This window comes from Molothrus ater, chromosome 36 (assembly GCF_012460135.2).
Source record: "Molothrus ater isolate BHLD 08-10-18 breed brown headed cowbird chromosome 36, BPBGC_Mater_1.1, whole genome shotgun sequence".
In the NCBI taxonomy this organism is placed as follows: domain Eukaryota; kingdom Metazoa; phylum Chordata; class Aves; order Passeriformes; family Icteridae; genus Molothrus; species Molothrus ater.
Genome location: NC_071663.1, coordinates 277,079 through 304,771, shown reverse-complemented (window position 1 = coordinate 304,771; position 27,693 = coordinate 277,079). Strand labels below are relative to the sequence as shown.

The following is a 27,693-nucleotide window of genomic DNA, read 5'->3' as shown; positions in this document are numbered from 1 at the left end:
GGATTTTTTCAGGGAATTTTCCAGGATTTTCAGGAATTTTTCAGGATTTTTCTGGGATTTTTGGGGGATTTTTTTTTTTATTTTTTTTCCAGGATTTTTCTGAGGTTTTCCAGCATTTTTCTGGGATTTTTCTGAAGATTTTTCTGGATTTTCCATGATTTTTATGGGATTTTTTTCCGAAATTTTCTGGGATTTTTACGGATATTTTTTTTCTGGGATTTTCCCGTTATTTCCTGGGATTTCCCAGGATGTTTTTCCTGGCATTTTTCCAGGATTTTTTCCAGGATTTTCCCAGGAATTTTCTGAGGTTTACCCAGGATTTTTTATGGGAGTTCTATGGAATTTTCCCCAGGAATATTCCAGGATTTTTTTTCCTGAATTTTTCCAAGGTTTTTCTGGTATTTTCCCAGGATTTTTCTGGGATTTTCCAGGAATTTTCCCAGCATTTTTACTGGGATTTTATCAGGATTTTCTTGGGAGTTTTCTGAGGAATTTCCCAGAATTTTTCCAGGATTTTCCCAAAATTTCCCTGGGATTTTTCTGGGAATTTCCCCAGGATTTTACTGAGAATTTTCACGGGATTTCTCCAGGAATTTTTCCTTTTTTTTTTTTTTTTTTTTTTTTTTCCTCCAGGATTTTCCTGGAATTTTCCCAGAATTTTTCTGGGAATTTTTTGAGGATTTCCCCGAGATTTTTATGGGAATTTTCCTGGGATTTTTCCCAGAATTTTCCTGGATTTTTTTCCAGAATTTTCCTGGGATTTTTCCCAGAATTTTCCAGGATTTTTCTGGAATTTTCCCGGATTTTTCCCATTCCTGAATCTTTTCCTCTTTCCCAGAAACTTTTCCGGCTGCCGGGGGGTCCCACCCTGACCTTCAAAGTGCTGCAGGTGCGTCCAGGAATTCTGGGAATTTTGGGAATTCTGGGAATTTTTGGGAATTCTGGGGGAGGGATTCATCCCAGGTTGGTTTTTTTTTGGGAATTCTGGGTGATTTTTGCACATTCCAGAGAGAATTCCAGGATTTCTTTGGGATTGCATCTCATTATTCCTCCTTCCCCAGCACTCCCTGATGCGGGATTTGGGATTTTTTTGGGGGATTTGAGAATTTTTTGGGGGATTCTGGGCTGATTTTTTGGGGAATAAATGGATTTATTTAAATTTTCCTTTGGATTCAATCCCATTTTTCCCCATTTTTTTCCCCATTTTTCCCATTTTTTGCCCCATTCCAGCACTCCCTGGTGGGCGACGTGGTCTCGGCCCTCAGGAGGCACCGTGGAGATTCTGGGGGGATTTTTGTGATTCTGGGGTGGATTTTATGGAATTTTAATGGAATTTTAATGAGATTTTAATGACTTTTTCAGGATTCTAATGATTTTTTTCAGGATTTTAATGATTTTTTCCCCATTTTTCCCCTTTTTTGCCCCGTTCCAGCACTCCCTGGTGTGGGCCGTGGTCTCGGCCCTCAGGAGGCACCGCCTGGTTCTGGGGCTCCTGGGGGTGGATTTTAATGGGATTAAATGGGATTTTCATGGGATTTTAATGGGATCTTAATGAGATTTTAAAGATTTTTTCAGGATTTTAATGATTTTTCCCCATTTTTCCCGTTTTTTGCCCCATTCCAGCACTCCCTTGTCTGGGACATGGTCTCAGCCCTCAGGAGGCAGCGCCTGCACCAGCAGCAGTTCTGGGGCTCCTTGGGGTGGATTTTAATGGGATTTTAATGGAATTTTAATGAGATTTTAATTACTTTTTCAGGATTCTAATGATTTTTTTCAGGATTTTAATGATTTTTCCCCATTTTTCCCCCTTTTTGCCCGTTCCAGCACTCCCTGGTGTGGGCCGTGGTCTCGGCCCTCAGGAGGCACCGTGGAGATTCTGGGGTGGATTTTAATGGGATTAAATGGGATGTTAATGGGATTTTAATGGGATTCAATGGATTTTAATGGGATTTTAATGGAATTTTAATTATTTTTTCCCATTTTTCCCGTTTTTTGCCCCGTTCCAGCACTCCCTGGTGTGGGCCGTGGTCTCGGCCCTCCGGAGGCACCGTGGAGATTCTGGGGTGGATTTTAATGGGATTAAATGGATTTTAATGGGATTTTAATGGGATTCAATGGATTTTAATGGAATTCAATGGATTTTAATGGATTTTTTTCAGGATTTTAATGATTTTTTTCCCATTTTTCCCCCTTTTTGCCCCGTTCCAGCACTCCCTGGTGTGGGCCGTGGTCTCGGCCCTCAGGAGGCACCGTGGAGATTCTGGGGTGGATTTTAATGGGATTAAATGGGATGTTAATGGGATTTTAATGGGATTCAATGGATTTTAATGGGATTTTAATGGAATTTTAATTATTTTTTCCCATTTTTCCCGTTTTTTGCCCCGTTCCAGCACTCCCTGGTGTGGGCCGTGGTCTCGGCCCTCCGGAGGCACCGTGGAGATTCTGGGGTGGATTTTAATGGGATTAAATGGATTTTAATGGGATTTTAATGGGATTCAATGGATTTTAATGGAATTCAATGGATTTTAATGGATTTTTTTCAGGATTTTAATGATTTTTTTCCCATTTTTCCCCCTTTTTGCCCCGTTCCAGCACTCCCTGGTGTGGGCCGTGGTCTCGGCCCTCCGGCGGCACCGTGGAGATTCTGGGGTGGATTTTAATGGGATTAAATGGATTTTAATGGGATTTTAATGGGATTCAATGGATTTTAATGGAATTCAATGGATTTTAATGGATTTTTTTCAGGATTTTAATGATTTTTTCCCCATTTTTCCCCTTTTTTGCCCCGTTCCAGCACTCCCTGGTGTGGGACGTGGTCTCGGCCCTCCGGCGGCACCGTGGAGATTCTGGGGTGGATTTTAATGGGATTTTGATGGGATTAAATGGATTTTAATGGAATTTTAATGGAATTCAATGGATTTTAATGGATTTTTTTTCAGTATTTTAATGATTTTTTCCCCGTTTTTCCCGTTTTCTGCCCCGTTCCAGCACTCCCTGGTGCGGGACGTGGTCTCGGCCCTCCGGAGGCACCGTGGAGATTCTGGGGTGGATTTTAATGGAATTAAATGGGATTTTAATGGGATTTTAATGGGATTAAATGGATTTTGATGGGATTCAATGGATTTTAATAATTTTTTTTCCCCATTTTTCCCCATTTTTCCCGTTTTTTGCCCCATTCCAGCACTCCCTGGTGCGGGACCTGGTCTCGGCCCTCAGGAGGCACCGCCTGGTTCTGGGGCTCCTGGGGGTGGATTTTAATGGGATTAAATGGGATTTTAATGGAATTTTAATGAGATTTTAATGAGATTTTAAAGATTTTTTCAGGATTTTAATGATTTTTTCCCCATTTTTTCCCGTTTTTTGCCCCATTCCAGCACTCCCTGGTGTGGGCCGTGGTCTCGGCCCTCAGGAGGCACCGCCTGGTTCTGGGGCTCCTTGGGGTGGATTTTAATGGGATTTTAATGGAATTTTAATGAGATTTTAATGACTTTTTCAGGATTTTAATGATTTTTTTCAGTATTTTAATGATTTTTTCCCATTTTTCCCGTTTTTTGCCCCGTTCCAGCACTCCCTGGTGTGGGCCGTGGTCTCGGGCCTCAGGAGGCACCGTGGAGATTCTGGGGTGGATTTTAATGGGATTTTAATGGAATTTTAATGGCATTTTAATGGGATTCAATGGATTTTAATGGGATTTTGATGGGATTCAATGGATTTTAATGATATTTTTTCCCATTTTTCCCCCTTTTTGCCCCGTTCCAGCACTCCCTGGTGCGGGACGTGGTCTCGGCCCTCCGGCGGCACCCTGGAGATTCTGGGGTGGATTTTAATGGGATTTTAATGGGATTAAATGGATTTTAATGGGATTTTGATGGGATTCAATGGATTTTGATGGGATTCAATGGATTTTAATGATTTTTTTTCCCGTTTTTCCCGTTTTCTGCCCCGTTCCAGCACTCCCTGGTGCGGGCCGTGGTCTCGGCCCTCCGGAGGCACCCTGGAGATTCTGGGGTGGATTTTAATGGGATTTTAATGGGATTAAATGGATTTTAATGGGATTTTGATGGGATTCAATGGATTTTAATGGGATTTTAATGGGATTCAATGGATTTTGATGGGATTCAATGGATTTTAATGATATTTTTTCCCGTTTTTCCCGTTTTCTGCCCCGTTCCAGCACTCCCTGGTGCAGGACGTGGTCTCGGCCCTCCGGCGGCACCGTGGAGATTCTGGGGTGGATTTTAATGGGATTTTAATGGGATTAAATGGATTTTAATGGGATTTTAGTTGATTGGTTTTGATGGGATTCAATGGATTTTAATGATTTTTTTTCCCGTTTTTCCCGTTTTCTGCCCCGTTCCAGTACTCCGACGTGGTCTCGGCCCTCCGGTGGATTTTAATGGGATTTTGATGGGATTCAATGGATTTTAATGATTTTTTTTTCCTTTTTTTTCCCGTTTTTCCCGTTTTCTGCCCCGTTCCAGTACTCCCTGGTGCGGGACGTGGTCTCGGCCCTCCGGCGGCACCGCATGCACGAGCAGCAGTTCCTGCACCCCCCGTTGCTGGTGCTGGGCAATTTCGGGGCGCGGGCGCGGGCGGAGCTCAGGCTCATGGCCGGGATGTTCCAGGGGATGTTCCCGGCCCTCAACGTCCACAGGGTCAGGGAACGTTCCGGAATCCCAGCCCCCATCGGCCGGGGATTCCTCGGGGATCACGTGGGAAACGTCCGGGAATTCTGTGGGAATGAATCGGGAATGAATCGGGATTTAATCGGGAATTAATCGGGATTTAATTGGGGATTGTATGGGAATTATTCAGGAATTAATTGGGGATTATGTGGGAATTAATCAGGAATTATGTGGGAATGATCTGGGAATTAATTGGGAATTAATCAGGAATTATATGGGAATTTGTCAGGAATTAACCAGAAATTTTGTGGGAATTAATCAGGAATTATGCGGGAAATATCTGGAAATTATCCGGGAATTCTGTGGGAATTAATCGGGATTTAATTGGGAATTAATCAGGAATTAATCGGGAATTATGTGGGAATTAATTAAAAATTATGTGGGAATTAATCAGGAGTTATCTGGGAATTATGTGGGAATTAATTGGGAATTAATCAGGAATTTTGTGGGAATTAATCAGGAATTATGTGGGAAATATCTGGGAATTATCCGGGAATTCGTGGGAATTAATCGGGAATTAATCAGGATTTAATTGGGAGTTAATCAGGAATTGTCTGGGAATTATGTGGGAATTAATCAGGAATTGGTAATTATATGGGAATTATGTCAGAATTATCTTGGAATTATCCAGGAACTATGTGGGAATGATCTGGGAATTAATTGGGAATTAATCAGGAATTATATGGGAATTATGTGAGAATTTGTCAGGAATTAACCAGAAATTTTGTGGGAATTAATCAGGAATTATGCGGGAAATATCTGGAAATTATCCGGGAATTATGTGGGAATTAATTAAAAATTATGTGGGAATTAGTCAGGAGTTATCTGGGAATTATGTGGGAATTAATTGGGAATTAATCAGGAATTATCTGGGATTTGTTTGGGAATTATCTGGGAATTGTCCTGGAATTTTATCTGGAATTTTATCTGGGAATTGTCTGGGAATTCGGGAGCTGGGATTTGGGAAAATGGGGAGAGGGGCAGGAAAAGGGGATTTGGGGTCTGGTCACAGAGAAAAGGGGATTTTCCCCATTCCCATTTTCCCGTTTTTTTCCCGTTTTTTCCCATTTTTCCCGTTTTTCCCCATCCCAGGTGAACCTGAACTCCATCCGTCGCTGTTTGCTGATCTCCTACGACGCCGACTCCCAGCTCCTGGAATTCCGACACTAGTGAGAGCCCGAGCCCAAAATCCCAAATCCCCAATTCCCAAAATCCCCAAATCCCAAAATCCTGAATTCCCAATTTCCCCAATTCCCAAATTCCTGAATTCCAAATTCCCAAAATCCCAGCGTCCCAAATTCCCAAAGTCCCCAATTCTCAAAGTTCTGAATTCCCAAAGTCCTGAATTCCCCAGTTCCCAAATTCCCAAAATCCTGAATTCCCCAAATTCCCCAAATTCCCCAATTCCCAAAGTCCTGAATTCCCAAAATCTCAAATTCCCGAAGTCTCAAAGTCCTGAATTCCCAGAGTCCCAAATTCCCATTTTTCCAGGATTTTTCCCAAATTCCCCATTTCCAGCAGTGTCCAGGTGGTTCCCCATTCCCAAATTCCCAAATTTTCCCCATTTTTCCCCATTTTTTTCCCTTTTTTCCCCATTTTCTTCCCATTTTTTCCCAGTTTTCCCCCATTTTTTTCCCTTTTTTTTCCCCATTTTTTTCCCAGGATTTTTCCCAAATTCTCCCGTTTTTTCCCCCATTTCCAGCAGTGTCCAGGTGGTTCCCCATTCCCAAATTCCCATTTTTCCCCATTTTTTCCCATTTTTCCCCATTTTTCCCCATTTTTTCCAGGATTTTTCCCAAATTCCCCCGTTTTTCCCCCATTTCCAGCAGTGTCCAGGTGGTGCCCGTGGGGCTCAGCCGGGGGCTCCGGAAAATTCTCCAGGAGAAATTCCCGAACCTGGGCAGGATGGACGACATCAGCCAGCTGCTGACGGGGTATGGGGACACCCTGGGGACACCTTGGGGACACATTGGGGACACCCTGGGGACACCTTGGGGACATTGGGGACATTGGGGACACCTTGGGGACAGTGGGGACATTGGGGACACCTGGGCAGGATGGACGACATCAGCCAGCTCCTCACGGGGTATGGGGACATTGGGGACACCTTGGGGACATTGGGGACAATGGGGACAATGGGGACATCACAGGGACATCAGCCAGCTGCTCACGGGGTATGGGGACAGTGGGGACACCACGGGGACATTGGGGACACCTTGAGGACACCCTGGGGACACCTTGGGGACAATGGGGACACCCTGGGGACATTGGGGACAATGGGGACACCTGGGCAGGATGGACGACATCAGCCAGCTGCTGACGGGGTATGGGGACATTGGGGACACTCTGGGGACATTGGGGACACCTTGAGGACACCCTGGGGACACCTTGGGGACAATGGGGACATTGGGGACACCTTGGGGACAGAGGGGACACCTTGAGGACACCCTGGGGACACCTTGGGGACAATGGGGACACCCTGGGGACATTGGGGACAATGGGGACACCTAGGCAGGATGGACGACATCAGCCAGCTGCTGACGGGGTATGGGGACACCACGGGGACACCTTGGGGACATTGGGGACCTCACAGAGACACCTTGGGGACACCTCGGGGACATCAGGGACACATTGGGGGTTGGGGACATCCCAGGGACATCAGCCAGCTGCTCATGGGGACACTGAGGGGGACATGGGGACACTGGGGACACCTCCAGAGATGTCCCCTGTCCTTGTGTCCCCTGTCCTGTCCCTGTGTCCCTGTGTCCCTGTGTCCCCTGTCCCTGTCCCAGAGGTGTCACCTGTGTCCCCTGTCCCTGTGTCACCTGTCCCTGTCCCAGAGGTGTCACCTGTGTCCCCTGTCCCTGTGTCACCTGTCCCTGTCCCAGAGGTGTCCCTGTGTCACCTGTCCCTGTCCCCTCCCCAGGGACGTTGTCCTGTCCGAGAGCGAAGCGGAGCCGGACGGGTCCCAGAACGTTCTGGAACTGCCCCAGAACTGCGCCGGGCGCGGGAACGCGGTGACACAGCAGAGCGCCATCAGACTGACCGAGGTGACAATGGGGACATCCATGGGGACAGTGGGGACACTGAGGGGACAATGGGGACATCAATGGGGACACTGAGGGGACACTGGGGTGACACAGCAGAGCGCCATCAGACTGACCGAGGTGACAGTGGGGACATCAATGGGGACATTGGGGTGACACAGCAGAGCGCCATCAGACTGACGGAGGTGACAATGGGGACACTGAGGGGACAATGGGGACATCGGGGACAATGGGGACACTGAGGGGACAATGGGGACATCAATGGGGACACTGAGGGGACAATGGGGACACTGAGGGGACACTGGGGACATCAATGGGGACACTGAGGGGACAATGGGGACACTGAGGGGACACTGGGGTGACACAGCAGAGCGCCATCAGACTGACCGAGGTGACAATGGGGACACTGAGGGGACAATGGGGACAATGGGGACACTGAGGGGACATCAATGGGGACACCGGGGACAATGGGGACATCAATGGGGACAATGGGGTGACACAGCAGAGCGCCATCAGACTGACCGAGGTGACACTGAGGGGACACTGAGGGGACAATGGGGACACTGAGGGGACACTGGGGTGACACAGCAGAGCGCCATCAGACTGACCGAGGTGACAATGGGGACACTGAGGGGACAATGGGGACATCAATGGGGACACCAATGGGGTGACACAGCAGAGCGCTGTGACACTGACTGAGTGTCCCCCTGTCCCCTGTCTGTCCCTGTCCCCGTGTCCGTCTGTCCCCGTGTCTGTCCCCGTGTCCGTCTGTCCCTGTCCCCGTGTCCGTCTGTCCCCGTGTCCGTCTGTCCCAGATCGGGCCCCGTCTGACGCTGCAGCTGCTGAAGGTGGAGGAGGGGCTGGGCCAGGGCAACGTCCTCTACCATGGGCTGGGTGAGTGACACACCTGGGACAGGTGACACAGCTGGGACACAGCTGGGACACACCTGGGACAGGTGACACAGCTGGGACAGGTGACACAGCTGGGACACAGCTGGGACACACCTGGGACAGGTGACACACCTGGGACAGGTGACACAGCTGGGACACAGCTGGGACACACCTGGGACAGGTGACACAGCTGGGACACACCTGGGACAGGTGACACACCTGGGGACACACCTGGGGACAGGTGACACAGCTGGGACACACCTGGGGACACACCTGGGGACAGGTGACACAGCTGGGACACAGCTGGGGACACACCTGGGACAGGTGACACAGCTGGGACAGGTGACACAGCTGGGGACACACCTGGGACAGGTGACACACCTGGGGACACACCTGGGGACAGGTGACACAGCTGGGACACACCTGGGGACACACCTGGGGACAGGTGACACAGCTGGGACACAGCTGGGGACACACCTGGGACAGGTGACACAGCTGGGACAGGTGACACAGCTGGGGACACACCTGGGACAGGTGACACAGCTGGGACAGGTGACACAGCTGGGACACACCTGGGGACAGGTGACACAGCTGGGACACAGCTGGGGACACAGCTGGGACAGGTGACACAGCTGGGACACACCTGGGACACACCTGGGACAGGTGACACACCTGGGGACACACCTGGGACACACCTGGGACAGGTGACACAGCTGGGGACACACCTGGGACACACCTGGGACAGGTGACACAGCTGGGACACAGCTGGGACAGGTGACACAGCTGGGGACACACCTGGGACACACCTGGGACAGGTGACACAGCTGGGACACAGCTGGGACACACCTGGGACAGGTGAGGGACACCTGGGGACACAGCTGGGACAGGGATAGGGGACACCTATCCCAGGTGTATCCCCGGTGTATCCCCGGTGTATCTCAGGTGTAACCCTGGTGTATCCCCGGTGTATCTCAGGTGTAACCCAGGTGTAACCCAGGTGCAACCCCGGTGTATCCCCGGTGTAACCCAGGTGTATCCCCGGTGTAACCCCGGTGTAACCCCGGTGTATCCCAGGTGTAACCCAGGTGTAACCCAGGTGTATCCCCGGTGTAACCCAGGTGTAACCCGGGTGTAACTCAGGTGTAACCCAGGTGTAACCCCGGTGTAACCCCGGTGTAACCCAGGTGTGTTTTACCTGCAGCCCCCAAAGGTGAGGAGGAGCTCCGGGAGCTCCTGGCCCGGCGCGAGCGGCGGCTCCAGGTGAGGGCGGAGCGGAGGCGGCAGCAGGAGCAGAACCTGGAGAGGAAACGGAAACAGCGGGAACGGCACAGGTGAGACTGGGACAGGGACAGGTGAGACACGGGGACAGGGACAGGTGAGACACAAGGACAGGTGAGACAGGGACAGGTGAGGGGACAGGGACAGGGACAGGTGAGATACAGGGGACAGCGACAGGTGAGAGCCAGGGGACAGGGACAGGTGAGATACAGGGGACAGGGACAGGGACAGGTGAGATACAGGGGACAGGGACAGGTGAGGGGACAGGTGAGACACGGGGACAGGTGAGGAGACAGGGACAGGTGAGGGGACAGGGACAGGTGAGACTGGGACAGGTAAGACTGAGGTGAGGGACAGGGACAGGTGGGACAGGTGGGACAGGGACAGTTGAAGGTGGCAGAGTCCTCCCAGGTGAGGGACAGGTGAGCGTTCTCCAGGTGAGGGCAGAAAGGTGACACAGGTGAGGCTCCCCCAAGTGTCCCCTTACCTGTCCCTCCCCTGTCTCACCTGTCCCCCTCACCTGTCCCCCTCACCTGTCCCTCCCCTGTCCCTCCCCTGTCCTCACCTGTCCCTCACCTGTCCCCACCTGTCCCCCTCACCTGTCCCTCCCCTGTCCCTCTCAGGGAGCGCAGCCTGGCCGGGATGGGCCGGGCCCCAGGTGGCCCCGCAGGTGACACCGGGGGTGGCCCAGGTGGCCCCGCAGGTGGCCCTGGAGGTGACAGCGACGTCGAGGACCCCGGCGCACCTGAGGCGGGCGAGGCCGAGGCGTCGGACGAGGACGAGGCCGAATATTACAGAGAGGAGCTGGGGGAGGAGCCCGAGCCAGGTGAGCCGGGGCAGGGGGGTGTGGGGCAGGAAAAGGGAATTTGGGGGTTGCAGGTGAATTTTGGGGGGCTCCAGGTGAATTTTGGGGGTGTAATGGGGGATTTGGGGAGGATCCAGGTGAGTTTTGGGGGGCGCCAGGTGAATTTTGGGGGCTCCAGGTGAGTTTGGGGGGCTCCAGGTGAGGTTTGGGGGGTATAAAAGGAAATTTTGGGGTGTTCCAGGTGAATTTTGGGGAGGTTTCAGGTGAATTTTGGGGTGTTCCAGGTGAATTTTGGGGAGGTTTCAGGTGATTTTGGGGTTTCCCAGGTGAGGTTTTCCTCCCCGGAAGTGGCTGATGACGCCAAAATTCCTGAATTTCCGTGATTTGGGATCAAAGTAAACGCTCTGACACTTCCGGGGCCCTCCTGGCACCACAAATCCCAAATTTTCTCCCCAAATCCCAATTTTCCATCCCTAAATTCCATTTTTTCTCCCCAAATCCCAATTTTTCCCCCTAAATCCCATTTTTTCCCCTCTAAATTCCCATTTTTCCCACTTTTTCCCCCAGATTTGTTCCCTGGCAGCTCCAAGAGGAAGCGAAGCCCCTCGGCCGCGCCCCGAGCCCGGAAACGACGGAAGAGGAGCCCAAAATCCACACCTGGAACCCCAAAATCCACCCCAGGAACCCCAAAATTCACACCTGGATCCCAAAAATCCACCCCAGGAACCCCAAATTTCACACCTGGATCCCAAAATTCCCACCCTGGAACCCCGAAATCCCACCCTGGAAATCCCAAATTTCGTCGTGGCACCCCAAAATCCCAACAGAGAACCCCAAAATCCCACCCGGGACACCCCAAAAACCCCAAATCCCACCCCAGGAAACCCGGAACCCCCAAATCCCAACAGGAAACCCCAAAATCCCAACCTGGAACCTCCAGATCCCACCCGGGACACCCCAAAAATCCCAAATCCCACCCGGGACACCCCAAAAACCCCAAATCTTCCCCAGGACACCCCAAATCCCGCCGTGGGAAGCTCCTGAGCCCCCAGAAAATCCCAAATTTCCCTCGGCCAGGACGAGCCCGGAAAAGGAAAAACTGAGAGGGGAAAAAATTGGGGAATTTGGGACCCCCCTGATCCCAATGGGGTCGGGAATTTGGGGTCTCCGGGATGGATTTTGGGGTCCAACGGAATTTTGGGATTTCCAGAAAAAATTTTGGGATCCCCCCCAAAGTTCCCTCAGCTTTTCCCTGCTGGGATTCCCCCAAATCCAGGGGAAATAACCCCAAAAAAATGGGGGAAACAACAAAAAAAGAGGAAAAGTGTGGGGAAAAAAATCCCAGAAAAATGGGGAAAAAAACCCCAAAAAAGGCGAAAGAAGAGGGGGGAATAAAGTTGGATTCACCCCGAGAACTCGGGTCGCTCTTTTTTCCAGGAAAATTTCACTTTTCCCACCCCAAATCCCACTTCTCCCACCCAAAATCTCCTCTCTCAGCCCCAAATCCCACTTTTCCCCCCCAAAAAATTCCCATTTTTCCCACCCATAATTTCCATTTTCCCACCAAAATTCCCATTTTTTCAACCCAAAATTCTCATTTCCCACCCTAAATTCGCTTTTCCTCCCCCAAATTCCCAATTTCCCACCCCCAAATCCCAAAATTCCCATTTTTTCCACCCAAAATGCTGGGACGGGGGCGGTGCCAGAACCCAGAGCTTTATTGAACTGGGATGAACTGGAGCCAAACTGGGACCAACTGGGACCAAACTGGGACCAACTGGGACCATCTGGGACCCAACTGGGACCAACTGGGACCAACTGGGACCAAACTGGGACCAACTGGGACCAATTGGGACCAAACTGGGACCATCTGGGATCCGCTGGGGCCGGACTGGGAGCGGCTCAGTTGGTCGAGGGCCTGGGGGAGGAAAAAGGGAGAAACGAGAAGTGAGAGATGCCCAGGTGAATGCCCAGGTGTGTCCAGGTGTGCCCAGGTGTCCCCAGGTGTGCCCAGGTGTGTCCTGGTGTAATCCAGGTGTGCCCAGGTGTGTCCTGGTGTAATCCAGGTGTGCCCAGGTGTGCCCCAGGTGTGCCCAGGTGTGTCCAGGTGTGCCCTGGGTGTGCCCTGGGTGTGTCCTGGTGTAATCCAGGTGTGTCCCCAGGTGTGCCCAGGTGTGCCCCAGGTGAATGCCCAGGTGTGCCCCAGGTGTGTCCTGGTGTAATTCAGGTGTGTCCCAGGTGTGCCCCGGTGTGTGCCCAGATATGTCAGGTGAGTGCCCAGGTGTGCCCCAGGTGTGTCCCCAGGTGTGTCCCAGGTGTCCCCACTTTGCCCACTCCACGTTGAAGATCAGGTGGGTGTGACACCATAGATCCCCCAGGTGTGTCCCCAGCTGTACCCAGGTGTGTCCCCAGATGAGCTCCCAGGTGTCCCCAGGTGCCCCAGGTGTGTACCCAGGTGTCCCCAGCTGTACCCAGGTGTGCCCAGGTGTGTCCCCAGATGAGCTCCCCCAGCTGTACCCAGGTGTTCCCAGGTGCCCCAGGTGTCCCCACTTTGCCCACTCCACGCTGAGGATCAGGTGGTGTGACCCCCCCAGATGAGCTCCCAGGTGTCCCCAGGTGTGTCCCCAGCTGTCCCCAGGTGTGTCCCCAGGTGTCCCCAGGTGTCCCAGGTGTACCCACTTTGCCCAATCCACGTTGAGGATCAGGTGGCTGTGACTCCCCCACATGAATGCCCAGGCGTACCCAGGTGTGCCCAGGTGCCCCAGGTGTCCCCAGATGAGCTCCCAGGTGTCCCCAGGTGCCCCAGGTGTGTCCCCAGGTGTGCCCCCAGGTGTGTCCCCAGGTGTGTCCCCAGCTGTCCCCAGGTGTGTCCCCAGGTGTGCCCCCAGGTGTGTCCCCAGGTGTGTCCCCAGGTGTCCCCAGCTGTCCCCAGGTGTACCCACTTGGCCCACTCCACGTTCAGGATCAGGTGGTCGTAGCCGAAGCCGGACACGCCCGCGATGGCTCTGGCCGCGTCCTCGCGCCGGTGGAAGCTGATGAAGGCGAAGCCCTGGGGGACACACCTGGCTCAGCACAGCTGGCTCGGCACAGCTGGCTCGGCACAGCTGGCTCAGCACAGCTGGCTCAGCACACCTGGCTCGGCACAGCTGGCTCGGCACAGCTGGGCACAGCACACCTGGCTCAGCACACCTGGCTCAGCACAGCTGGCTCAGCACACCTGGCTCAGCACACCTGGCTCGGCACACCTGGCTCGGCACAGCTGGGCTCAGCACACCTGGCTCAGCACACCTGGGCACAGCTGGCTCAGCACACCTGGCTCAGCACACCTGGCTCAGCACAGCTGGCTCGGCACACCTGGCTCAGCACAGCTGGCTCAGCACACCTGGCTCAGCACAGCTGGCTCAGCACAGCTCGGCACACCTGGCTGGGCACACCTGGCTGGGCACACCTGGCTCAGCACACCTGGCTCGGCACAGCTGGCTCAGCACAGCTGGCTCGGCACACCTGGCCGGGCACAGCTGGGCACAGCTGGGCACAGCTGGGCAGGGCTGCCCCGCCCCAGGTGACGGTGCCCACCTTGGACTGGCCCGTGGTCTTGTCCTTGGCCAGGTAGATGCGGGAGATGGAGCCGAAGGGGCGGAACAGCTCCTGCAGGTCGGTCTCGCGCGTGTCCTCCGACAGGTTGGTGACGCGGATGGTGGCGTTGTCATCGGCTGGGGACAGGTGAGGCAGGGCCTCAGGTGAGCCCCAGGGGCACTCCCGGGGCCACAGGTGTGGGGTTTGTCCCCTCAGGTGTGCCCAAAAGCTGCCCAGGTACCCCCAGGTGTGTCCCAGGTGTCCCCAGAGCCCCCCAGGTGTGTCCCAGGTGTCCCCAGGTGTGTCCCAGGTACCCCCAGGTGTGTCCCAGCTGTCCCCAGGTGGATCCCAGGTGCCCCCAGGTGGATCCCAGGTGTGTCCCAGGTACCCCCAGGTGGACCCCAGCTGTCCCCAAGTGTGGTTCTTCTCCCCCAGGTGCATCCCAGATGTCCCCAGAGCCCCCCAGGTGTGTCCAGAGCTCCCCAGGTGTCCTCAGGTGTGTCCCAGGTGTCCCCAAGAGCCCCCCAGGTACCCCCAGAACCCCCCAGGTGTGTTTTTATCCCCCCCCAGGTGCCCCCAGGTGTGTTTTCCTGTCCCCCAGGTGTACCCAGGTGTGTTTTCCAGCCCCCCCATGTGCCCCCAGGTGTGTTCCCCAGCCCCCCAGGTGTCCCCAGCCCCCAGGTGTCCCCAGGTGTGTTCCCCAGCCCCCCAGGTGTCCCCAGGTGTGTTCCACAGCCCCCCAGGTGTGTTTTCCTGTCCCCCAGGTGTCCCCAGGTGTGTTCCCCCCCCCCCCCCCCCAGGTGTCCCCAGGTGTGTTTTTCTCCCCCCCAGGTGTCCCCAGGTGTGTTTTCCTCCCCCCCAGGTGTCCCCACCTCTGCGGTTGGGCTGCATGGACTCCCCGCGCCGGCTGGCGCCGTCCCTCAGGCTGGGCGGGACGTACTTGCCCGTCTTGCTCACCTGGGCGGCCACCGGCTCCGGCTCTGCAGGGGGGACAGGTAAGGGGACAGTGGGGACACGTGGGGACAGGTGAGGGACAGGTGGGGACAGGTGGGGACAGGTAAAGGGACAGGTAAGGGGACAGGTGGGGGACAGGTGGGGACAGGTAAAGGGACAGGTGAGGGACAGGTGAAGGGACAGGTAAGGGGACAGGTGAGGGACAGGTGAGGGACAGGTAAAGGGACAGGTGGGGACAGGTGAGGGACAGGTAAAGGGACAGGTGAGGGACAGGTAAAGGGACAGGTAAAGGGACAGGTAAAGGGACAGGTGGGACAGGTAAAGGGACAGGTGGGGACAGGTGAGGGACAGGTAAGGGGACAGGTGAGGGACAGGTAAAGGGACAGGTAAAGGGACAGGTGGGGACAGGTGAAGGGACAGGTGGGGACAGGTGGGGGACAGGTGGGGACAGGTAAAGGGACAGGTAAAGGGACAGGTGGGGACAGGTAAAGGGACAGGTGGGGACAGGTGGGGGACAGGTGAGGGACAGTAAGGGGACAGTGGGGACAGGTGAGGGACAGGTAAAGGGACAGTTAAAGGGACAGGTGAGGGACAGGTGGGGACAGGTGGGGACAGTAAGGGGACAGTGGGGACAGGTGAGGGACAGGTAAAGGGACAGTTAAAGGGACAGGTGAGGGACAGGTGGGGACAGGTGGGGACAGTAAGGGGACAGGTGAGGACAGGTGAGGACAGTTAAGGGGACAGGTGAGGACAGGTGAGGACAGGTGAGGACAGTTAAGGGGACAGGTGGGACAGGTGGGGACAGGTGAGGGACAGGTAAAGGGACAGTTAAAGGGACAGGTGGGGACAGGTGAGGGACAGGTGAGGAACAATCCCAGCTGCTCCTTCTGCACGGGGCCACCACAACGGGGCCACCACGGTGACCTTGGGGCCACCACAAGGGTACAAAAATGGAAAAATATGGGAAAAATTCCCAAAAAACGTGGGATTTGGGATTTAGGATCTGGGGTCCAACCTTTTGGAAGTTTCTTCTGACCCATGGAGAGCTCCAGCAGATCCTTCTGCACGGGGCCACCACAACCACGATGGGGCCACCACAACGGGGCCACCACGGTGACCTCTGGGGCTACGTAACCTCACAAAAATGGGAAAAATGGGGGAAAAATTCCCCAAATTCCCAAAAAACGTGGGATTTGGGATCTGGGGTCCAACCTCCTGGAAGTTTCTTCTGACCCATGGAGAGCCCCAGCAGATCCTTCTGCACGGGGCCACCACCACGATGAGGCCACCATGGTGAAGTTTGGGCTACACAACCTCATAAAAATGGGAAAAAAACAGGGAAAAAACCAGGGAAAATCCCCAAAATTCCCCCAAAACCCCAGAATTTGGGATTTTTGGGGTCCCACCTGTGGGCAGCTTCTCCTTTTCCACCATGGAGAGCCCCAGCTGCTCCTTCTGCACGGGGCCACCACCACCACAACACCAATGGGGCCACCGTGGTGATGTTTGGGCTACACAACCTCACAAAAACAGGGAAAAAAACAGGGAAAAAACCAGGAAAAATCCCCAAAATTCCCCCAAAACCCCAGAGTTTGGGATTTTTGGGGTCCCCAAAATTTGGGATTTTTGGGGTCCCACCTCCGGGCAGCTTCTCCTTCTCCACCATGGAGAGCCCCAGCTGCTCCTTCTGCACGGGGCCACCACAACGGGGCCACCACGGTGACCTTTGGGGCTACGGAACCTCACAAAAATGGGAAAAAATGGGGGAAAATCCCCAAAATTCCCCCAAAAACCCCAGAATTTGGGATTTTGGGGTCCCACCTCCCGGCAGCTTCTCCTTCTCCACCATGGAGAGCCCCAGCAGATCCTTCTGCACGGGGCCACCACGGTGACCTTTGGGGCTACGGAACCTCATAAAAATGGGGAAAAAAAAGGGAAAAAACCCAGGGAAAATCCCCAAAATTCCCCCAAAAACCCCAGAATTTGGGATTTTTGGGGTCCCACCTCCGGGCAGCTTCTCCTTCTCGCCCGTGGACAGCCCCAGCTGCTCGGCCAGCTCCTTCTGCATGGGCCCCAGCGTGTCCTTGTAGGGGCAGCGCGTGGTCCAGTGGTCGCCCTTGCAGATGCGGCACGAGACGATCTTCTGGCCCTTGAGCTTGTTCATGGGGTCCTCCTCCTCCTGGCAGTTCAGGTCCTGCATGGGGACACACCTGAGCGCACCTGGGGACACTTGGGGACACCTGAGATACACCTGGGGACACCTGGGGACATTTTTTGGGGCACACCTGGGCACACCTGAGGACATTTTTGGGGCACACCTGAGGACATTTTTGGTGCATACCCGGGGACATTTCTGGGGCACACCTGGGGACGTTTTTTGGGGCACACCTGGGGACACCTGAGGACGTTTTTTGGGGCACACCTGGGAACATTTCTGGGGCACACCTGGGAACATTTTTGGGGCACACCTGAGGACATTTCTGGGGCACAACCGGGGACATTTCTGGGGCACACCTGGGGACATTTTTGGGGCACACCTGGGGACACCTGAGGACATTTCTGGGGCACACCTGGGGACACCTGAGGACATTTCTGGGGCACACCTGGGGACATTTTTTTGGGGCACACCTGGGCACATTTTTGGGGCACACCTGGGCACACCTGGCCGTACCTCCTTGCTGGTGATGAAGGTCATGAAGACGTCGTCGCTCACGGTCGTCGTGGCCACGTTGGGCCCGGGGGCGTCGAACTCGGAATTCCCAAATTTCTTCCAGTTCTGAGGGGAGGGAAAAACGGGAAAAGGAGCCTGAAAATCCTGGGAAATTCGGGAAATTCGGGATTCCAGCCCCGTTCCCATGGCGACACCTGAACCCTGGTTCCCATTCCCAGGTAAATCCCATTTTTCCCAGGTAAATCCCAGTTTTCCCAGGTAAATCCCATTTTTCCCAGGTCAATCAAATTTTCCCATTTTTCCCAATCCCATTTTTCCCAGGTAAATCCCATTTTTTCCTATTGCCAATCCCATTCCCAATCCCATTCCCATTCCCAATCCCACTTTTCCCATTTTCCCAAATCCCATTTTTCCTAATCCCATTTTCCACAGGTAAATCCCATTTTTATCCCATTTTCCCATTTTAATCCCCTTTTCCCCAATCCCGTTTTCCCCATTTCCCAATCCCATTTTTCCCCATTTTCCCCATTCCCAATCCCATTTTAATCCCATTTTATCCCATTTTTCCCCATTTTCCCATTCCAAATTTGATTTTTCCCATTCCCAATCCCATTTTTCCCATTTTAATCCCATTTTTCATCCCACTTTTCCCATTCCCTATTTAATTTTTCCCATTCCCAATTTAATTTTTCCCATTTTAATCCCATTTTTATCCCATTTTAATCCCATTTTCTCCCATTTCTCCCTCACCTTGCGCCGGGCCACGGCCTTGGAGGCTTTGCGGGTCTCGATCCGGAACGTTCGGATGATCTGGGATGGGAAAAACGTGGGAATGAGGCTGGAAAACCCAAAAAATCCCGAATTTGGGGTCCACAGCTGCCAAATCTGGGAATTCCTGGAATACCTGATCCCAAAAATCCCAAATTTCGGAACTCCTGGAGCACCTGAATCCCTAAAAAGCCAAATTTGGGGTCCAGAGGTGCCAAATTTGGGGCTCAGGTGCCAATTTTGGGGCCCAGAGGTGCCAAATTTGAGTTCAGAAGTGCCAAATTTGGGGATCAGAGGTGCCAAATTTGGGGCTCAGGTGTCAATTTTAGGGTCCAGAAGTTCCAAATTTGGGATCCAGAGGTGCCAATTTTGGGGGCTCAGGTGTCAATTTTAGGGTCCAGAAGTTCCAAATTTGGGATCCAGAGGTGCCGAATTTTGGGGTTCAGAGGTGTCAAATTTGGGGCTCAGGCGTCAATTTTAGGGTCCAGAGGTGCCAAATTTGAGTTCAGAAGTGCCAAATTTGGGGGCTCAGGTGCCAAATTTGGGGCTCAGGTGCCAATTTTGGGGTCCAGAATTTCCAAATTTGGGATCCAGAGGTGCCGAATTTGGGGCTCAGGTGCCAATTTTGGGGTCCAGAAGTTCCAAATTTGAGGCTCAGAGGTGCCAAGTTTGAGGCTCAGGTCCCAAATTTGGCGTCCAGAGGTGCCGAATTTGGGGCTCAGGTGCCAATTTTGGGGTCCAGAATTTCCAAATTTGGGGTCCAGAGGTGCCAATTTTGGGGGCTCAGGTGTCAATTTTAGGGTCCAGAAGTTCCAAATTTGGGATCCAGAGGTGCCGAATTTTGGGGTTCAGAGGTGTCAAATTTGGGGCTCAGGCGTCAATTTTAGGGTCCAGAAGTGCCAAATTTGAGTTCAGAAGTGCCAAATTTGGGGGCTCAGGTGCCAAATTTGGGGCTCAGGTGCCAATTTTGGGGTCCAGAAGTTCCAAATTTGAGGCTCAGAGGTGCCAAGTTTGAGGCTCAGGTGCCAATTTTGGGGTCCAGAGGTGCCAATTTTGGGGCCCAGAGGTGCCAAATTTGGGGCTCAGAGGTGCCAAGTTTGAGGCTCAGGTGCCAAATTTGGGGTCCAGAGGTGCCGAATTTGGGGCTCAGGTGCCAATTTTAGGGCTCCGAGGTGCCCCCCGTGCCCACCTTGACCTTGCGCCCGTCCTCCTCCTCGCGGTACTCGGTGATGGTTTTGATGTTGCCATTGACGACCTCCTTGGGGGAGGGGAGGGGACCTGGGGACAGCGACAGGTGAGGCCCAGGTGTCCCCAGGTGTGTCCCCAGGTGTGTCCCCAGGTGTGTCCCCAGGTGTGTCCCTCCCCCCACAGGTGTCCCCAGGTGTGCCCAGTTGCATCCCCAGGTGTGTTTCAGTTGTGTCCCTCCCCTTCCCAGGTGTCTCCAGGTGTGTCCCAGCTGTCCTCACATGTCCTCAGGTGTGTCAAGTTTGTCTCAGGTGTGTCACTCCCCCCCAGGTGCCCCCAACTGTGTCTCCAGGTGTGTCAGGTGTGCCCCAGGTGTGTCCCCACCTGTCCCAGGTGTCCCCCCAGGTGTCCCCCCAGGTGTCCCCAGGTGTCCCCCCAGGTGTCCCCTCTCACCTCCCTTGAGCAGCTCGGCCTCGGCGCTGGAGGGGCCTCCCAGGACCCCGGGCAGGGGCAGATCCTTGAGGAGCTCAGAGGTGATGACCTTGTCTGGGACAGACAGACGGACACCTGCGCTCAGGGAACCCCCAGGGAACCTCACCTGGGCACAGGTGACCCCTCTCACCTGGGCAGGTCACCCCAGCCTTGCCCAGCTCTCTGTCCCCAAGGACACAGGTGACAGCCCTGAGATGTGTCACCTCTGGCAGGTGTGACACCAATGACAGGTACCACAGGTGTGACACCAATGACAGGTACCACGGGTGTGACAGGTGTGACAGGTGTGACAGGTGGCACCAATGACAGGTGTCACAGGTGTGACAGGTGGCACAGATGCCACCCCTGACAGGTGCTCCAAGTGCCACGGATGCCACCCCTGATGGTGTCCCAGGTGCCACCCAGACAGGTGTCCCAAGATGTGACAGGTGCCACCGCCCCCAGGTGTCCCAGGTGTGACAGATGTGACAGGTGCCACCCCCCATGTGTCCCGGTGTCACTCACCATCCTCTCCTCCCTCCTCCTCCACCTGGTCAGCCCAGCTGGGCTTGGAGCTGTGGGGACACAACGGCCTCAGGTGCTCCGGTGCCACCTGGTGCCACCCTCAGGTGTCCCTGTCCCCTCCTGTCCCACCTGGTGCCACCCCCAGGGTCCCTCCTGTCCCTCCCCACCCCTCCCTTCCCCTCACGGTCACGGCCCCGCCCGAACCCCCCCGGGACCCCAACCGGGACCTCGAGGACCCCAACTGGGCCCGACCAGGCCTCACAGCCGGGACCTCCCGAGCGGGCCCCGCCAGGCCCCGAGCCCGCCGTGACCCCGGTCCCGGTTCCCGTTCCCGGTTCCCAATCCCGTTCCCGGTTCCAGGCCCCAAACCCGGTTCCCGATCTCCGGCCCCGTTCCCGGTTCCCAATCCCGGTCCCGGTCCCCTCACACGGCCACAGGCCTGACGCCGCCGCCGCCGCTCCCGATCCACCTCGGAACCCCAGTCCGGCCTCAATCCCGGTTTCCGTTCGCAACCCCGCTCCCGGTTCCCGATCCCAATCCCGGTCCCGCTCCCGGTTCCCGGTCCCCTGACAGAGCCGCAGGCCAGACGCCGCCGCCGCTCCCGATCCACCTCACAACCCCTCTCCAACCTCAATCCCGGTTCCCGGCCCCAATCCCGGTTTCCGATCCCTGTTCCCATCCCCGGTTCCCGATCCCGGTTCCCGATCCCGCCCTCACTCGTAGTCCCCGGTCGGCATCGCCTCCGCCGCCCTCACGCCGCCACACCGGAAAGGCCGCCCGCCACTTCCGGTCCTTGGGCGTCACTTCCGGCAGGGGGAAGGCGGGAAGCGCCGCGCGGGGCATGGCGGGAAGCGGTTGCTAAGCAACGCCGCCATGGGGATGGCGGCCTACTCGTAGCGCGGCGCAGAGAATTTGTTTTTAATTGTTTATAACTTATAGGCGCGATTTATTTGAAGAAATATTACAACATATAAAAACTACATAAAGTATCGAGTGGCACCTTGTACAAAGCGGCCGCGGGGGGTTGGGTACAATGCGATAAAAACGGGGGAGAGGGGCCGGGCCCTGAAGGGAGGTTGGAGCAGCACAGAGAGCGTGGAGGGAGGGGAATTAAAAAAAAATTATAAAATAAACAAAAGGCAAAGTGGGGAAATAAAAAAGGCTTTGAAAAGATGGAGAAAAGACAGAAAAAATGCAGAGAAAGGAAAAAAACCGAGGGAAAGGAGGGGGAAATTGAAAAATGAAAGGGAAAATAAGGGTTTAAAAGAGTAAAAAGGGGTGGAAAAGGAAGGGATATAAAGAAGGGGGAAAATTGAGAAAAAAATAGAAAAATAAAGAAGGAAAAGCTGAAAAAAGGGAGAAAAAAAGGGGGAAAAATTAAAAAAGGGGGGAAAGTGAAATAAAAGAAGGAAAAGGAAAAAAAAGGGGGAAATAAAAGAAGAAAAAGGGAAAAAAAGAAAAAAAAAGAGAAATAAAACCCAAAAAAACAGGGGAAAAAAAGAAGAAAAAGGGGGAAAAAAGAGGAAGAAAAAGAAAGAAAGAGGAATAAAAAGGAAAATAAAATTTAAAAAAGGCAGAAAAGGCCAATTAAAGGCGAGGCTGAGGCGCCGCAGCCCCGGGTGAGCCCGGCCCCCCCCGCCCCTCCCCCTCCCCCCCAGGCTCCGCTCCCGGCTCAGGCGGCGCCGGACGGGGACGGGACCGGGACAGCGGCAGCGGCAGCCAGGGGACCTGCGGGACAATGGGACAGTGAGGGGACAATGGGGACAGTGAGGGACAGTGAGGGGACAATGGGGACAATGGGGACCTGCGGGACAATGGGACAGTGAGGGGACAATGGGGACAATGGGGACAGTGAGGGGACAATGGGGACCTGCGGGACAATGGGACAGTGAGGGGACAATGGGGACAATGGGGGGACAATGGGGACCTGCGGGACAATGGGGACAGTGGGGACAGGGAGGGGACAATGGGGACAGTGAGGGGACAGTGGGGAGAGTGAGGGGACAGTGGGGACAGGGAGGGGACCTGCGGGACAATGGGACAGTGAGGGGACAGTGGGGACCTGTGGGACAGTGGGACAGTGAGGGGACAATGGGGACAATGGGGACCTGCGGGACAATAGGGACAGTGAGGCGACAGTGGGGACAGTGAGGGGACAATGGGGACAGCCAAGGGACCTGTGGGACAATGGGGACAGTGAGGGGACAATGGGGACAGGGAGGGGACAGTGGGGACAGGGAAGGGCCCTGCAGGGAGCTGGCATAGTGACAGGGAGGGGACACCGTGAGCACCTGTGAGACAACGGGGCGTGACAGGGTGGGGACACCATGGGGACACCGTGGGGACCTGTGGGATAATGGGGCGGTGACAGGGAGGGGACAGAGGGGACATGGAATGGTGACACCACGGGGTCACTGTGGGGACACTGCAGGGACTGTGGGGTAACGGGGGCGGTGACAGGGAGGGGACAGGGAGGGGGACAGGGAGGGGACACCATGGGGACACCTTGGGGACACCATGGGGACACCTTGGGGACACCTTGGGCATACTGTGGGGACAGCATGGGGACACTTTGGGGACACTGTGGGGACACCACGGGGACACCTTGGGGACACCATGGGGACACCATGGGGGTCACTCACCGGCCGTGTCCTGGCGCAGCTTGGCCACAACGCAGGCCTTGATCTCCAGCCCGATGGCCTTGGCCAGGGGAGGGGGCACCGCGTTACCAACCTGGGGACAGACGGACAGACAGGCATGGGACAGGGACAGAGGGACAGGGGACAGACAGGGGGACAGGGCAGGGGCACCGCGTTACCCACCTGGGGACAGACGGACAGTGGGACAGGGGACACAGGGACAGGGGGATAAGGGACAGACGGACAGGGGACAGAGGGACAGGGACATGGGATGGGGGACAGGGGGACAGAGGGACAGGGGACAAAAGGATGATGGGACAAAGGGACAATGGACAATGGGGACAATGGACAGTGGGACAAGGGACAGTGGGACAAGGGGACAATGGGACAGTGGAACAAAGGGACAATGGACAATGGGACAAGAGGACAGTGGGACAATGGACAAGGCGCTAAAGGGACAAGGGGACAAAGAGACAAAGGGATGAGAGGGACAAAGGGACAAAGGGACAATGGGACAAAGGGACAATGGACAAGAGGACAGTGAGACAAGAGGACATGGGGGTGGAGACACTGCAGGGACAAAGGGACAAGGGGACAAGAGGACAAGGGGGACAATGGACAGTGGGACAGTGGGACAAGGGACAATGGGACAGTGGGACAAAAGGACAATGGAAAAAGGGACAATGGACAATGGGACAAGAGAACAGTGGGACAATGGACAAGGGGACAAAGGGACAAAGAGAAAATGGACAAAGGACAAGGGGACAAAGGGACAATGGGGACACGGGGACAGCAGCTGGTGGCACGCACCTGTCTGTGCTTGTCCAGGATGTTGCCGAAGAGCCGGAAGGTGTCGGGGAAGCCCTGGGAGCGCGCGCACTCCCGCACGCTGACCACGCGGTGCTGCTCGGGGTGCAGCACCCGGCCCTGCCACGGACACCAGAGAACGTCAGATCCGACTGGGGACCACCAGAGAACGTCACACCCAACGTGGGGGGCACCAGAGAACGTCATACCCAATGTGGGGGGCACCAGAGAACGTCAGATCCGACTGGGGACCACCAGAGAACGTCACACCCAACGTGGGGGACACCAGAGAACATCACACCCAACGTGGGGGACACCAGAGAACGTCAGATCCGACTGGGGACCACCAGAGAACGTCACACCCAGCGTGGGGGACACCAGAGAACGTCAGATCCAACTGGGGACCACCAGAGAACGTCACACCCAACGTGGGGGACACCAGAGAACGTCACACCCAACGTGGGGGACACCAGAGAACGTCACACCCAGCGTGGGGGGCACCAGAGAACATCACACCCAACGTGGGGGACATTGGTGACCATCAAACCCAACCATTGGGACATGGTGGCTACTAGAGACCAACATGGCGGACATTGGTGATCATCACACCCAACGTGGGGGCCACCACAGACTACCAGATCCAATGTGGGGACCACCAGAGAACATCAGATCCAACATGGGGGACAACAGACACTGTCACACCCAGCGTGGGGGCCACCAAAGACCATCACACCCAACGTGGGGGCCACCACAGACCATCAGATCCAACGTGGTGGACATTGGAGACCATCACACCCAACCACTGGGCCAACGATGACCATGGACACCCCCACCAAGCCCACCCAAGGTCTTGGCCCACAGTGACCACGGACGCCCCCACGAGGCCCCGCCGCCGGTGGTGCCCGCGGTGTCCCCACCTGCTTGCCCATGGGCTCGGGGTTGGTGACGGTGGTGCTGAAGAAGCCGTCCCACTCGAGGCGCCCGTAGAGCCCGGCCCAGTGGTTGTGGCGGTTGCCGGTGTGCGGGAGGCACCACGGGATGAGCGTGTTGAACTGCCGGTCGGCCGGGTCGCACGGCTTCCCTGGGAGACACCGAGAAACCCAACCGTGGGACAACCCAGCACGGGCCACCAGCAGGGGCTGGGACGGGGCGGCCGCTGGACACCACCACCAAGCCCACCCAAGGGCTGGGACAGCGATGACCACTGGGAACCTTCAAGGGTTGGACGCTGGACACCACCACCAAGCCCACCCAACTGTTGGGCCATTGACCATTGGCCACCATCAAGGGTTGGGACATGGCAGCCATTGGTCACCACCACCAACCCCACCCAAGGGCTGGGACAACGATGACCACTGGGAACCTTCAAGGGTTGGACATTGGACACCACCACCAACCCCACCCAACTGTTGGGACAACCATCGTTGGCCACCATCAAGGGTTGGGACATGGTGGCCACTGGAGACCATCTAACCCAACCACTGGGCCAATGATGACCACTGGACACCACCACCACCAACCCCACCCAACTGTTGGGACAATGACCATGGGCCACCATCAAGGGTTGGGACATGGCGGCCATTGGACACCACCACCAAGCCCACCCAAATTCTGGGCCAACAATGACCACTGGTCATCCCCACCAACCCCACCCAAGGGCTGGGCCAATGATGACCACTGGACACCATGACCAGCCCCACCCAAGGGCTGGGACAATGACCAAGGGTTGGACATCGGTCACCCCCACCAACCAAAAAAACCCAAAATTTGGGGAAAAAGACCCCTCCGGCCCAGGTGAGGACGTGATTACGGAGTCCCACCACGCACCTTCGGCGCAGGAGCAGACGCCGCGCAGGGCGCCGGAGCTGCTGCGGCCGTTCTTGCGCTCGTGGTGGGTGTAGCGCAGCTTCCTGGTGCTGGTGCCGTCCGAGAGCCGCACCTCGATGTTGGGCAGGTCCCGCCAGTCGGAGCCGGGCGCCAGCGGGATGTGCCGCATCCGCGCCGCCACCAGCGCGCTCATGTCCTGCCGTGGGGGACGTTGGGCACCATTAGGGGACGTTGGGCACCAGTGGGGGATGTTGGGCACCATTGGGTGACGGTGGGCATCAATGGGGGACGTTGGGCACCATTGTGGGATGTTGGGCATCAATGGGGGATGTTGGGCATCATTGGGTGACGGTGGGCACCAATGGGGGACGTTGGGCACCAATGAGGGATGTTGGGCACCATTAGGGGATGTTGGGCATCAATGGGGGACGTTGGGCACCATTGGGGGATGTTGGGCACCATTAGGGGATGGTGGGCATCAGTGGGGAATGTTGGGCATCATTGGTGGATATTGGGCATCAATGGGGGACGTTGGGCATCAATGGCAGACGTTGGGCATCATTAGGGGATGTTGGGGGATCTTGGGCACCACTGTGGGGTGTTGGACACCAATGGAGGATGTTGGACCCCAACAGGGGACAGTGGGCATCACTGGGGGATGTTGGGCACCACCAGTGATTGCTGGGCGCCATTCCACCATTCCCAGCACCTCCACCATTCCCAGCACCTCCACCATTCCCATCAACTCCACCATTCCCAGCACCTCCACCATTCCCAGCACCATTCCCACCAGTTCCCACGGTTCCCCCATCCCGATTTTGGGCACGGCCACCCCAGGAAGCCGCGGGGCCGCTCCGGCGGGACCCGGCGGGACCTGGTGGATCCCGTTCCCACCATTCCCACCGTTCCCACCTTGCAGATGTGATCCCTGAGGATGGGCTGGTACTGGGAGCCGCGGATCTGGCGCTGGAACCACGACTGGGGCTCGCCGTTGTAGGAGATCTCCAGCGCCGAGGCGCCGTTCCGGATCTCCGGCAGGTCCGACATCGTGTCCCGCACCGTGATGGTGCGGAACGGGCCCGAGTACGTCCTGGGGGGCACGGAATCCCCGGCTTGGAACCCCCAACTTGGAACCCCCAACTTGGAACCCCCAACTCGGAATTCCCAACTCGGAATTCCCAACTCGGAACCCCCAACTCGGAATTCCCAACTTGGAACCCCCAACTCGGAACCCCCAACTCGGAATTCCTAACTCAGAATTCCCAACTCGGAACCCCCAACTTGGAACCCCCAACTCGGAATTCCCAACTCAGAATTCCCAACTCGGAACCCCCAACTTGGAACCCCCAACTCAGAATTCCCAACTTGGAACCCCCAACTCAGAATTCCCAGCTTGGATTTCCCAACTCAGAATTCCTGACCTGGAGCTCCCAACTTGGATATCCCAGCTCACAATTCCCAGCTCAGAATTCCCAACTCGGAACCCCCAACTCGGAATTCCCAACTCGGAACCCCCAACTTGGATCTCCCAACTTGGATTTCCCAACTCAGAATTCCTGACCTG

At 55.5% G+C, this 27,693-nt stretch overlaps 3 protein-coding genes across 7 annotated transcripts in view; 1 reads left to right on the top strand and 2 right to left on the bottom strand.

Moving 5' to 3' along the window:
• The window catches only part of PPAN (peter pan homolog), a 13,406-nt gene extending 1,285 nt beyond the window's left edge, over nucleotides 1–12,121 (top strand). The window contains exons 2-11 of the mRNA XM_054518123.1: nucleotides 839–889; nucleotides 4,482–4,655; nucleotides 5,778–5,854; nucleotides 6,512–6,619; nucleotides 7,612–7,735; nucleotides 8,548–8,626; nucleotides 9,825–9,954; nucleotides 10,525–10,571; nucleotides 10,605–10,727; nucleotides 11,274–12,121. Of these exons, the coding sequence (XP_054374098.1) occupies nucleotides 839–889; nucleotides 4,482–4,655; nucleotides 5,778–5,854; nucleotides 6,512–6,619; nucleotides 7,612–7,735; nucleotides 8,548–8,626; nucleotides 9,825–9,954; nucleotides 10,525–10,571; nucleotides 10,605–10,727; nucleotides 11,274–11,809 (1,449 nt within the window). The 3' untranslated portion in view covers nucleotides 11,810–12,121. The remainder of the gene's footprint in view (nucleotides 1–838; nucleotides 890–4,481; nucleotides 4,656–5,777; nucleotides 5,855–6,511; nucleotides 6,620–7,611; nucleotides 7,736–8,547; nucleotides 8,627–9,824; nucleotides 9,955–10,524; nucleotides 10,572–10,604; nucleotides 10,728–11,273) is intronic.
• A 283-nt stretch (nucleotides 12,122–12,404) lies between these two features.
• On the bottom strand, nucleotides 12,405–21,654 carry LOC118697486 (eukaryotic translation initiation factor 3 subunit G). Of its 5 annotated transcripts, none has more exons than XR_008509032.1 (13): nucleotides 21,574–21,654; nucleotides 20,857–20,906; nucleotides 20,314–20,406; nucleotides 19,865–19,953; nucleotides 18,658–18,717; nucleotides 17,908–18,012; nucleotides 17,241–17,430; nucleotides 15,155–15,262; nucleotides 14,283–14,419; nucleotides 13,649–13,755; nucleotides 12,583–12,624; nucleotides 12,524–12,551; nucleotides 12,405–12,483 (listed from the first exon to the last, which is right to left on the bottom strand). XR_008509032.1 is itself a non-coding variant. In XM_054518152.1 (13 exons), the coding sequence occupies exons 1-11, from the start codon at nucleotides 21,591–21,593 to the stop codon at nucleotides 12,609–12,611; spliced, it is 975 nt and encodes a 324-aa protein (XP_054374127.1). In that variant the 5' UTR covers nucleotides 21,594–21,654; the 3' UTR covers nucleotides 12,405–12,483; nucleotides 12,535–12,551; nucleotides 12,583–12,608. The 5 variants fall into 5 exon arrangements, 4 of the variants coding, with proteins under 4 accessions (XP_054374127.1, XP_054374128.1, XP_054374129.1 ...); XM_054518152.1 differs by having other exon boundaries at nucleotides 12,535–12,551; XM_054518153.1 differs by lacking the exon at nucleotides 12,524–12,551 and having other exon boundaries at nucleotides 12,405–12,472; nucleotides 12,577–12,624.
• A 119-nt stretch (nucleotides 21,655–21,773) lies between these two features.
• The window catches only part of LOC118697485 (DNA (cytosine-5)-methyltransferase 1-like), a 31,118-nt gene continuing 25,198 nt past the window's right edge, over nucleotides 21,774–27,693 (bottom strand). Inside the window, exons 29-34 of the mRNA XM_036400144.2 lie at nucleotides 27,042–27,219; nucleotides 26,130–26,325; nucleotides 25,220–25,383; nucleotides 24,306–24,422; nucleotides 23,499–23,589; nucleotides 21,774–22,584 (exon numbers count right to left, since the gene is read on the bottom strand). Of these exons, the coding sequence (XP_036256037.1) occupies nucleotides 22,529–22,584; nucleotides 23,499–23,589; nucleotides 24,306–24,422; nucleotides 25,220–25,383; nucleotides 26,130–26,325; nucleotides 27,042–27,219 (802 nt within the window). The 3' untranslated portion in view covers nucleotides 21,774–22,528. The remainder of the gene's footprint in view (nucleotides 22,585–23,498; nucleotides 23,590–24,305; nucleotides 24,423–25,219; nucleotides 25,384–26,129; nucleotides 26,326–27,041; nucleotides 27,220–27,693) is intronic.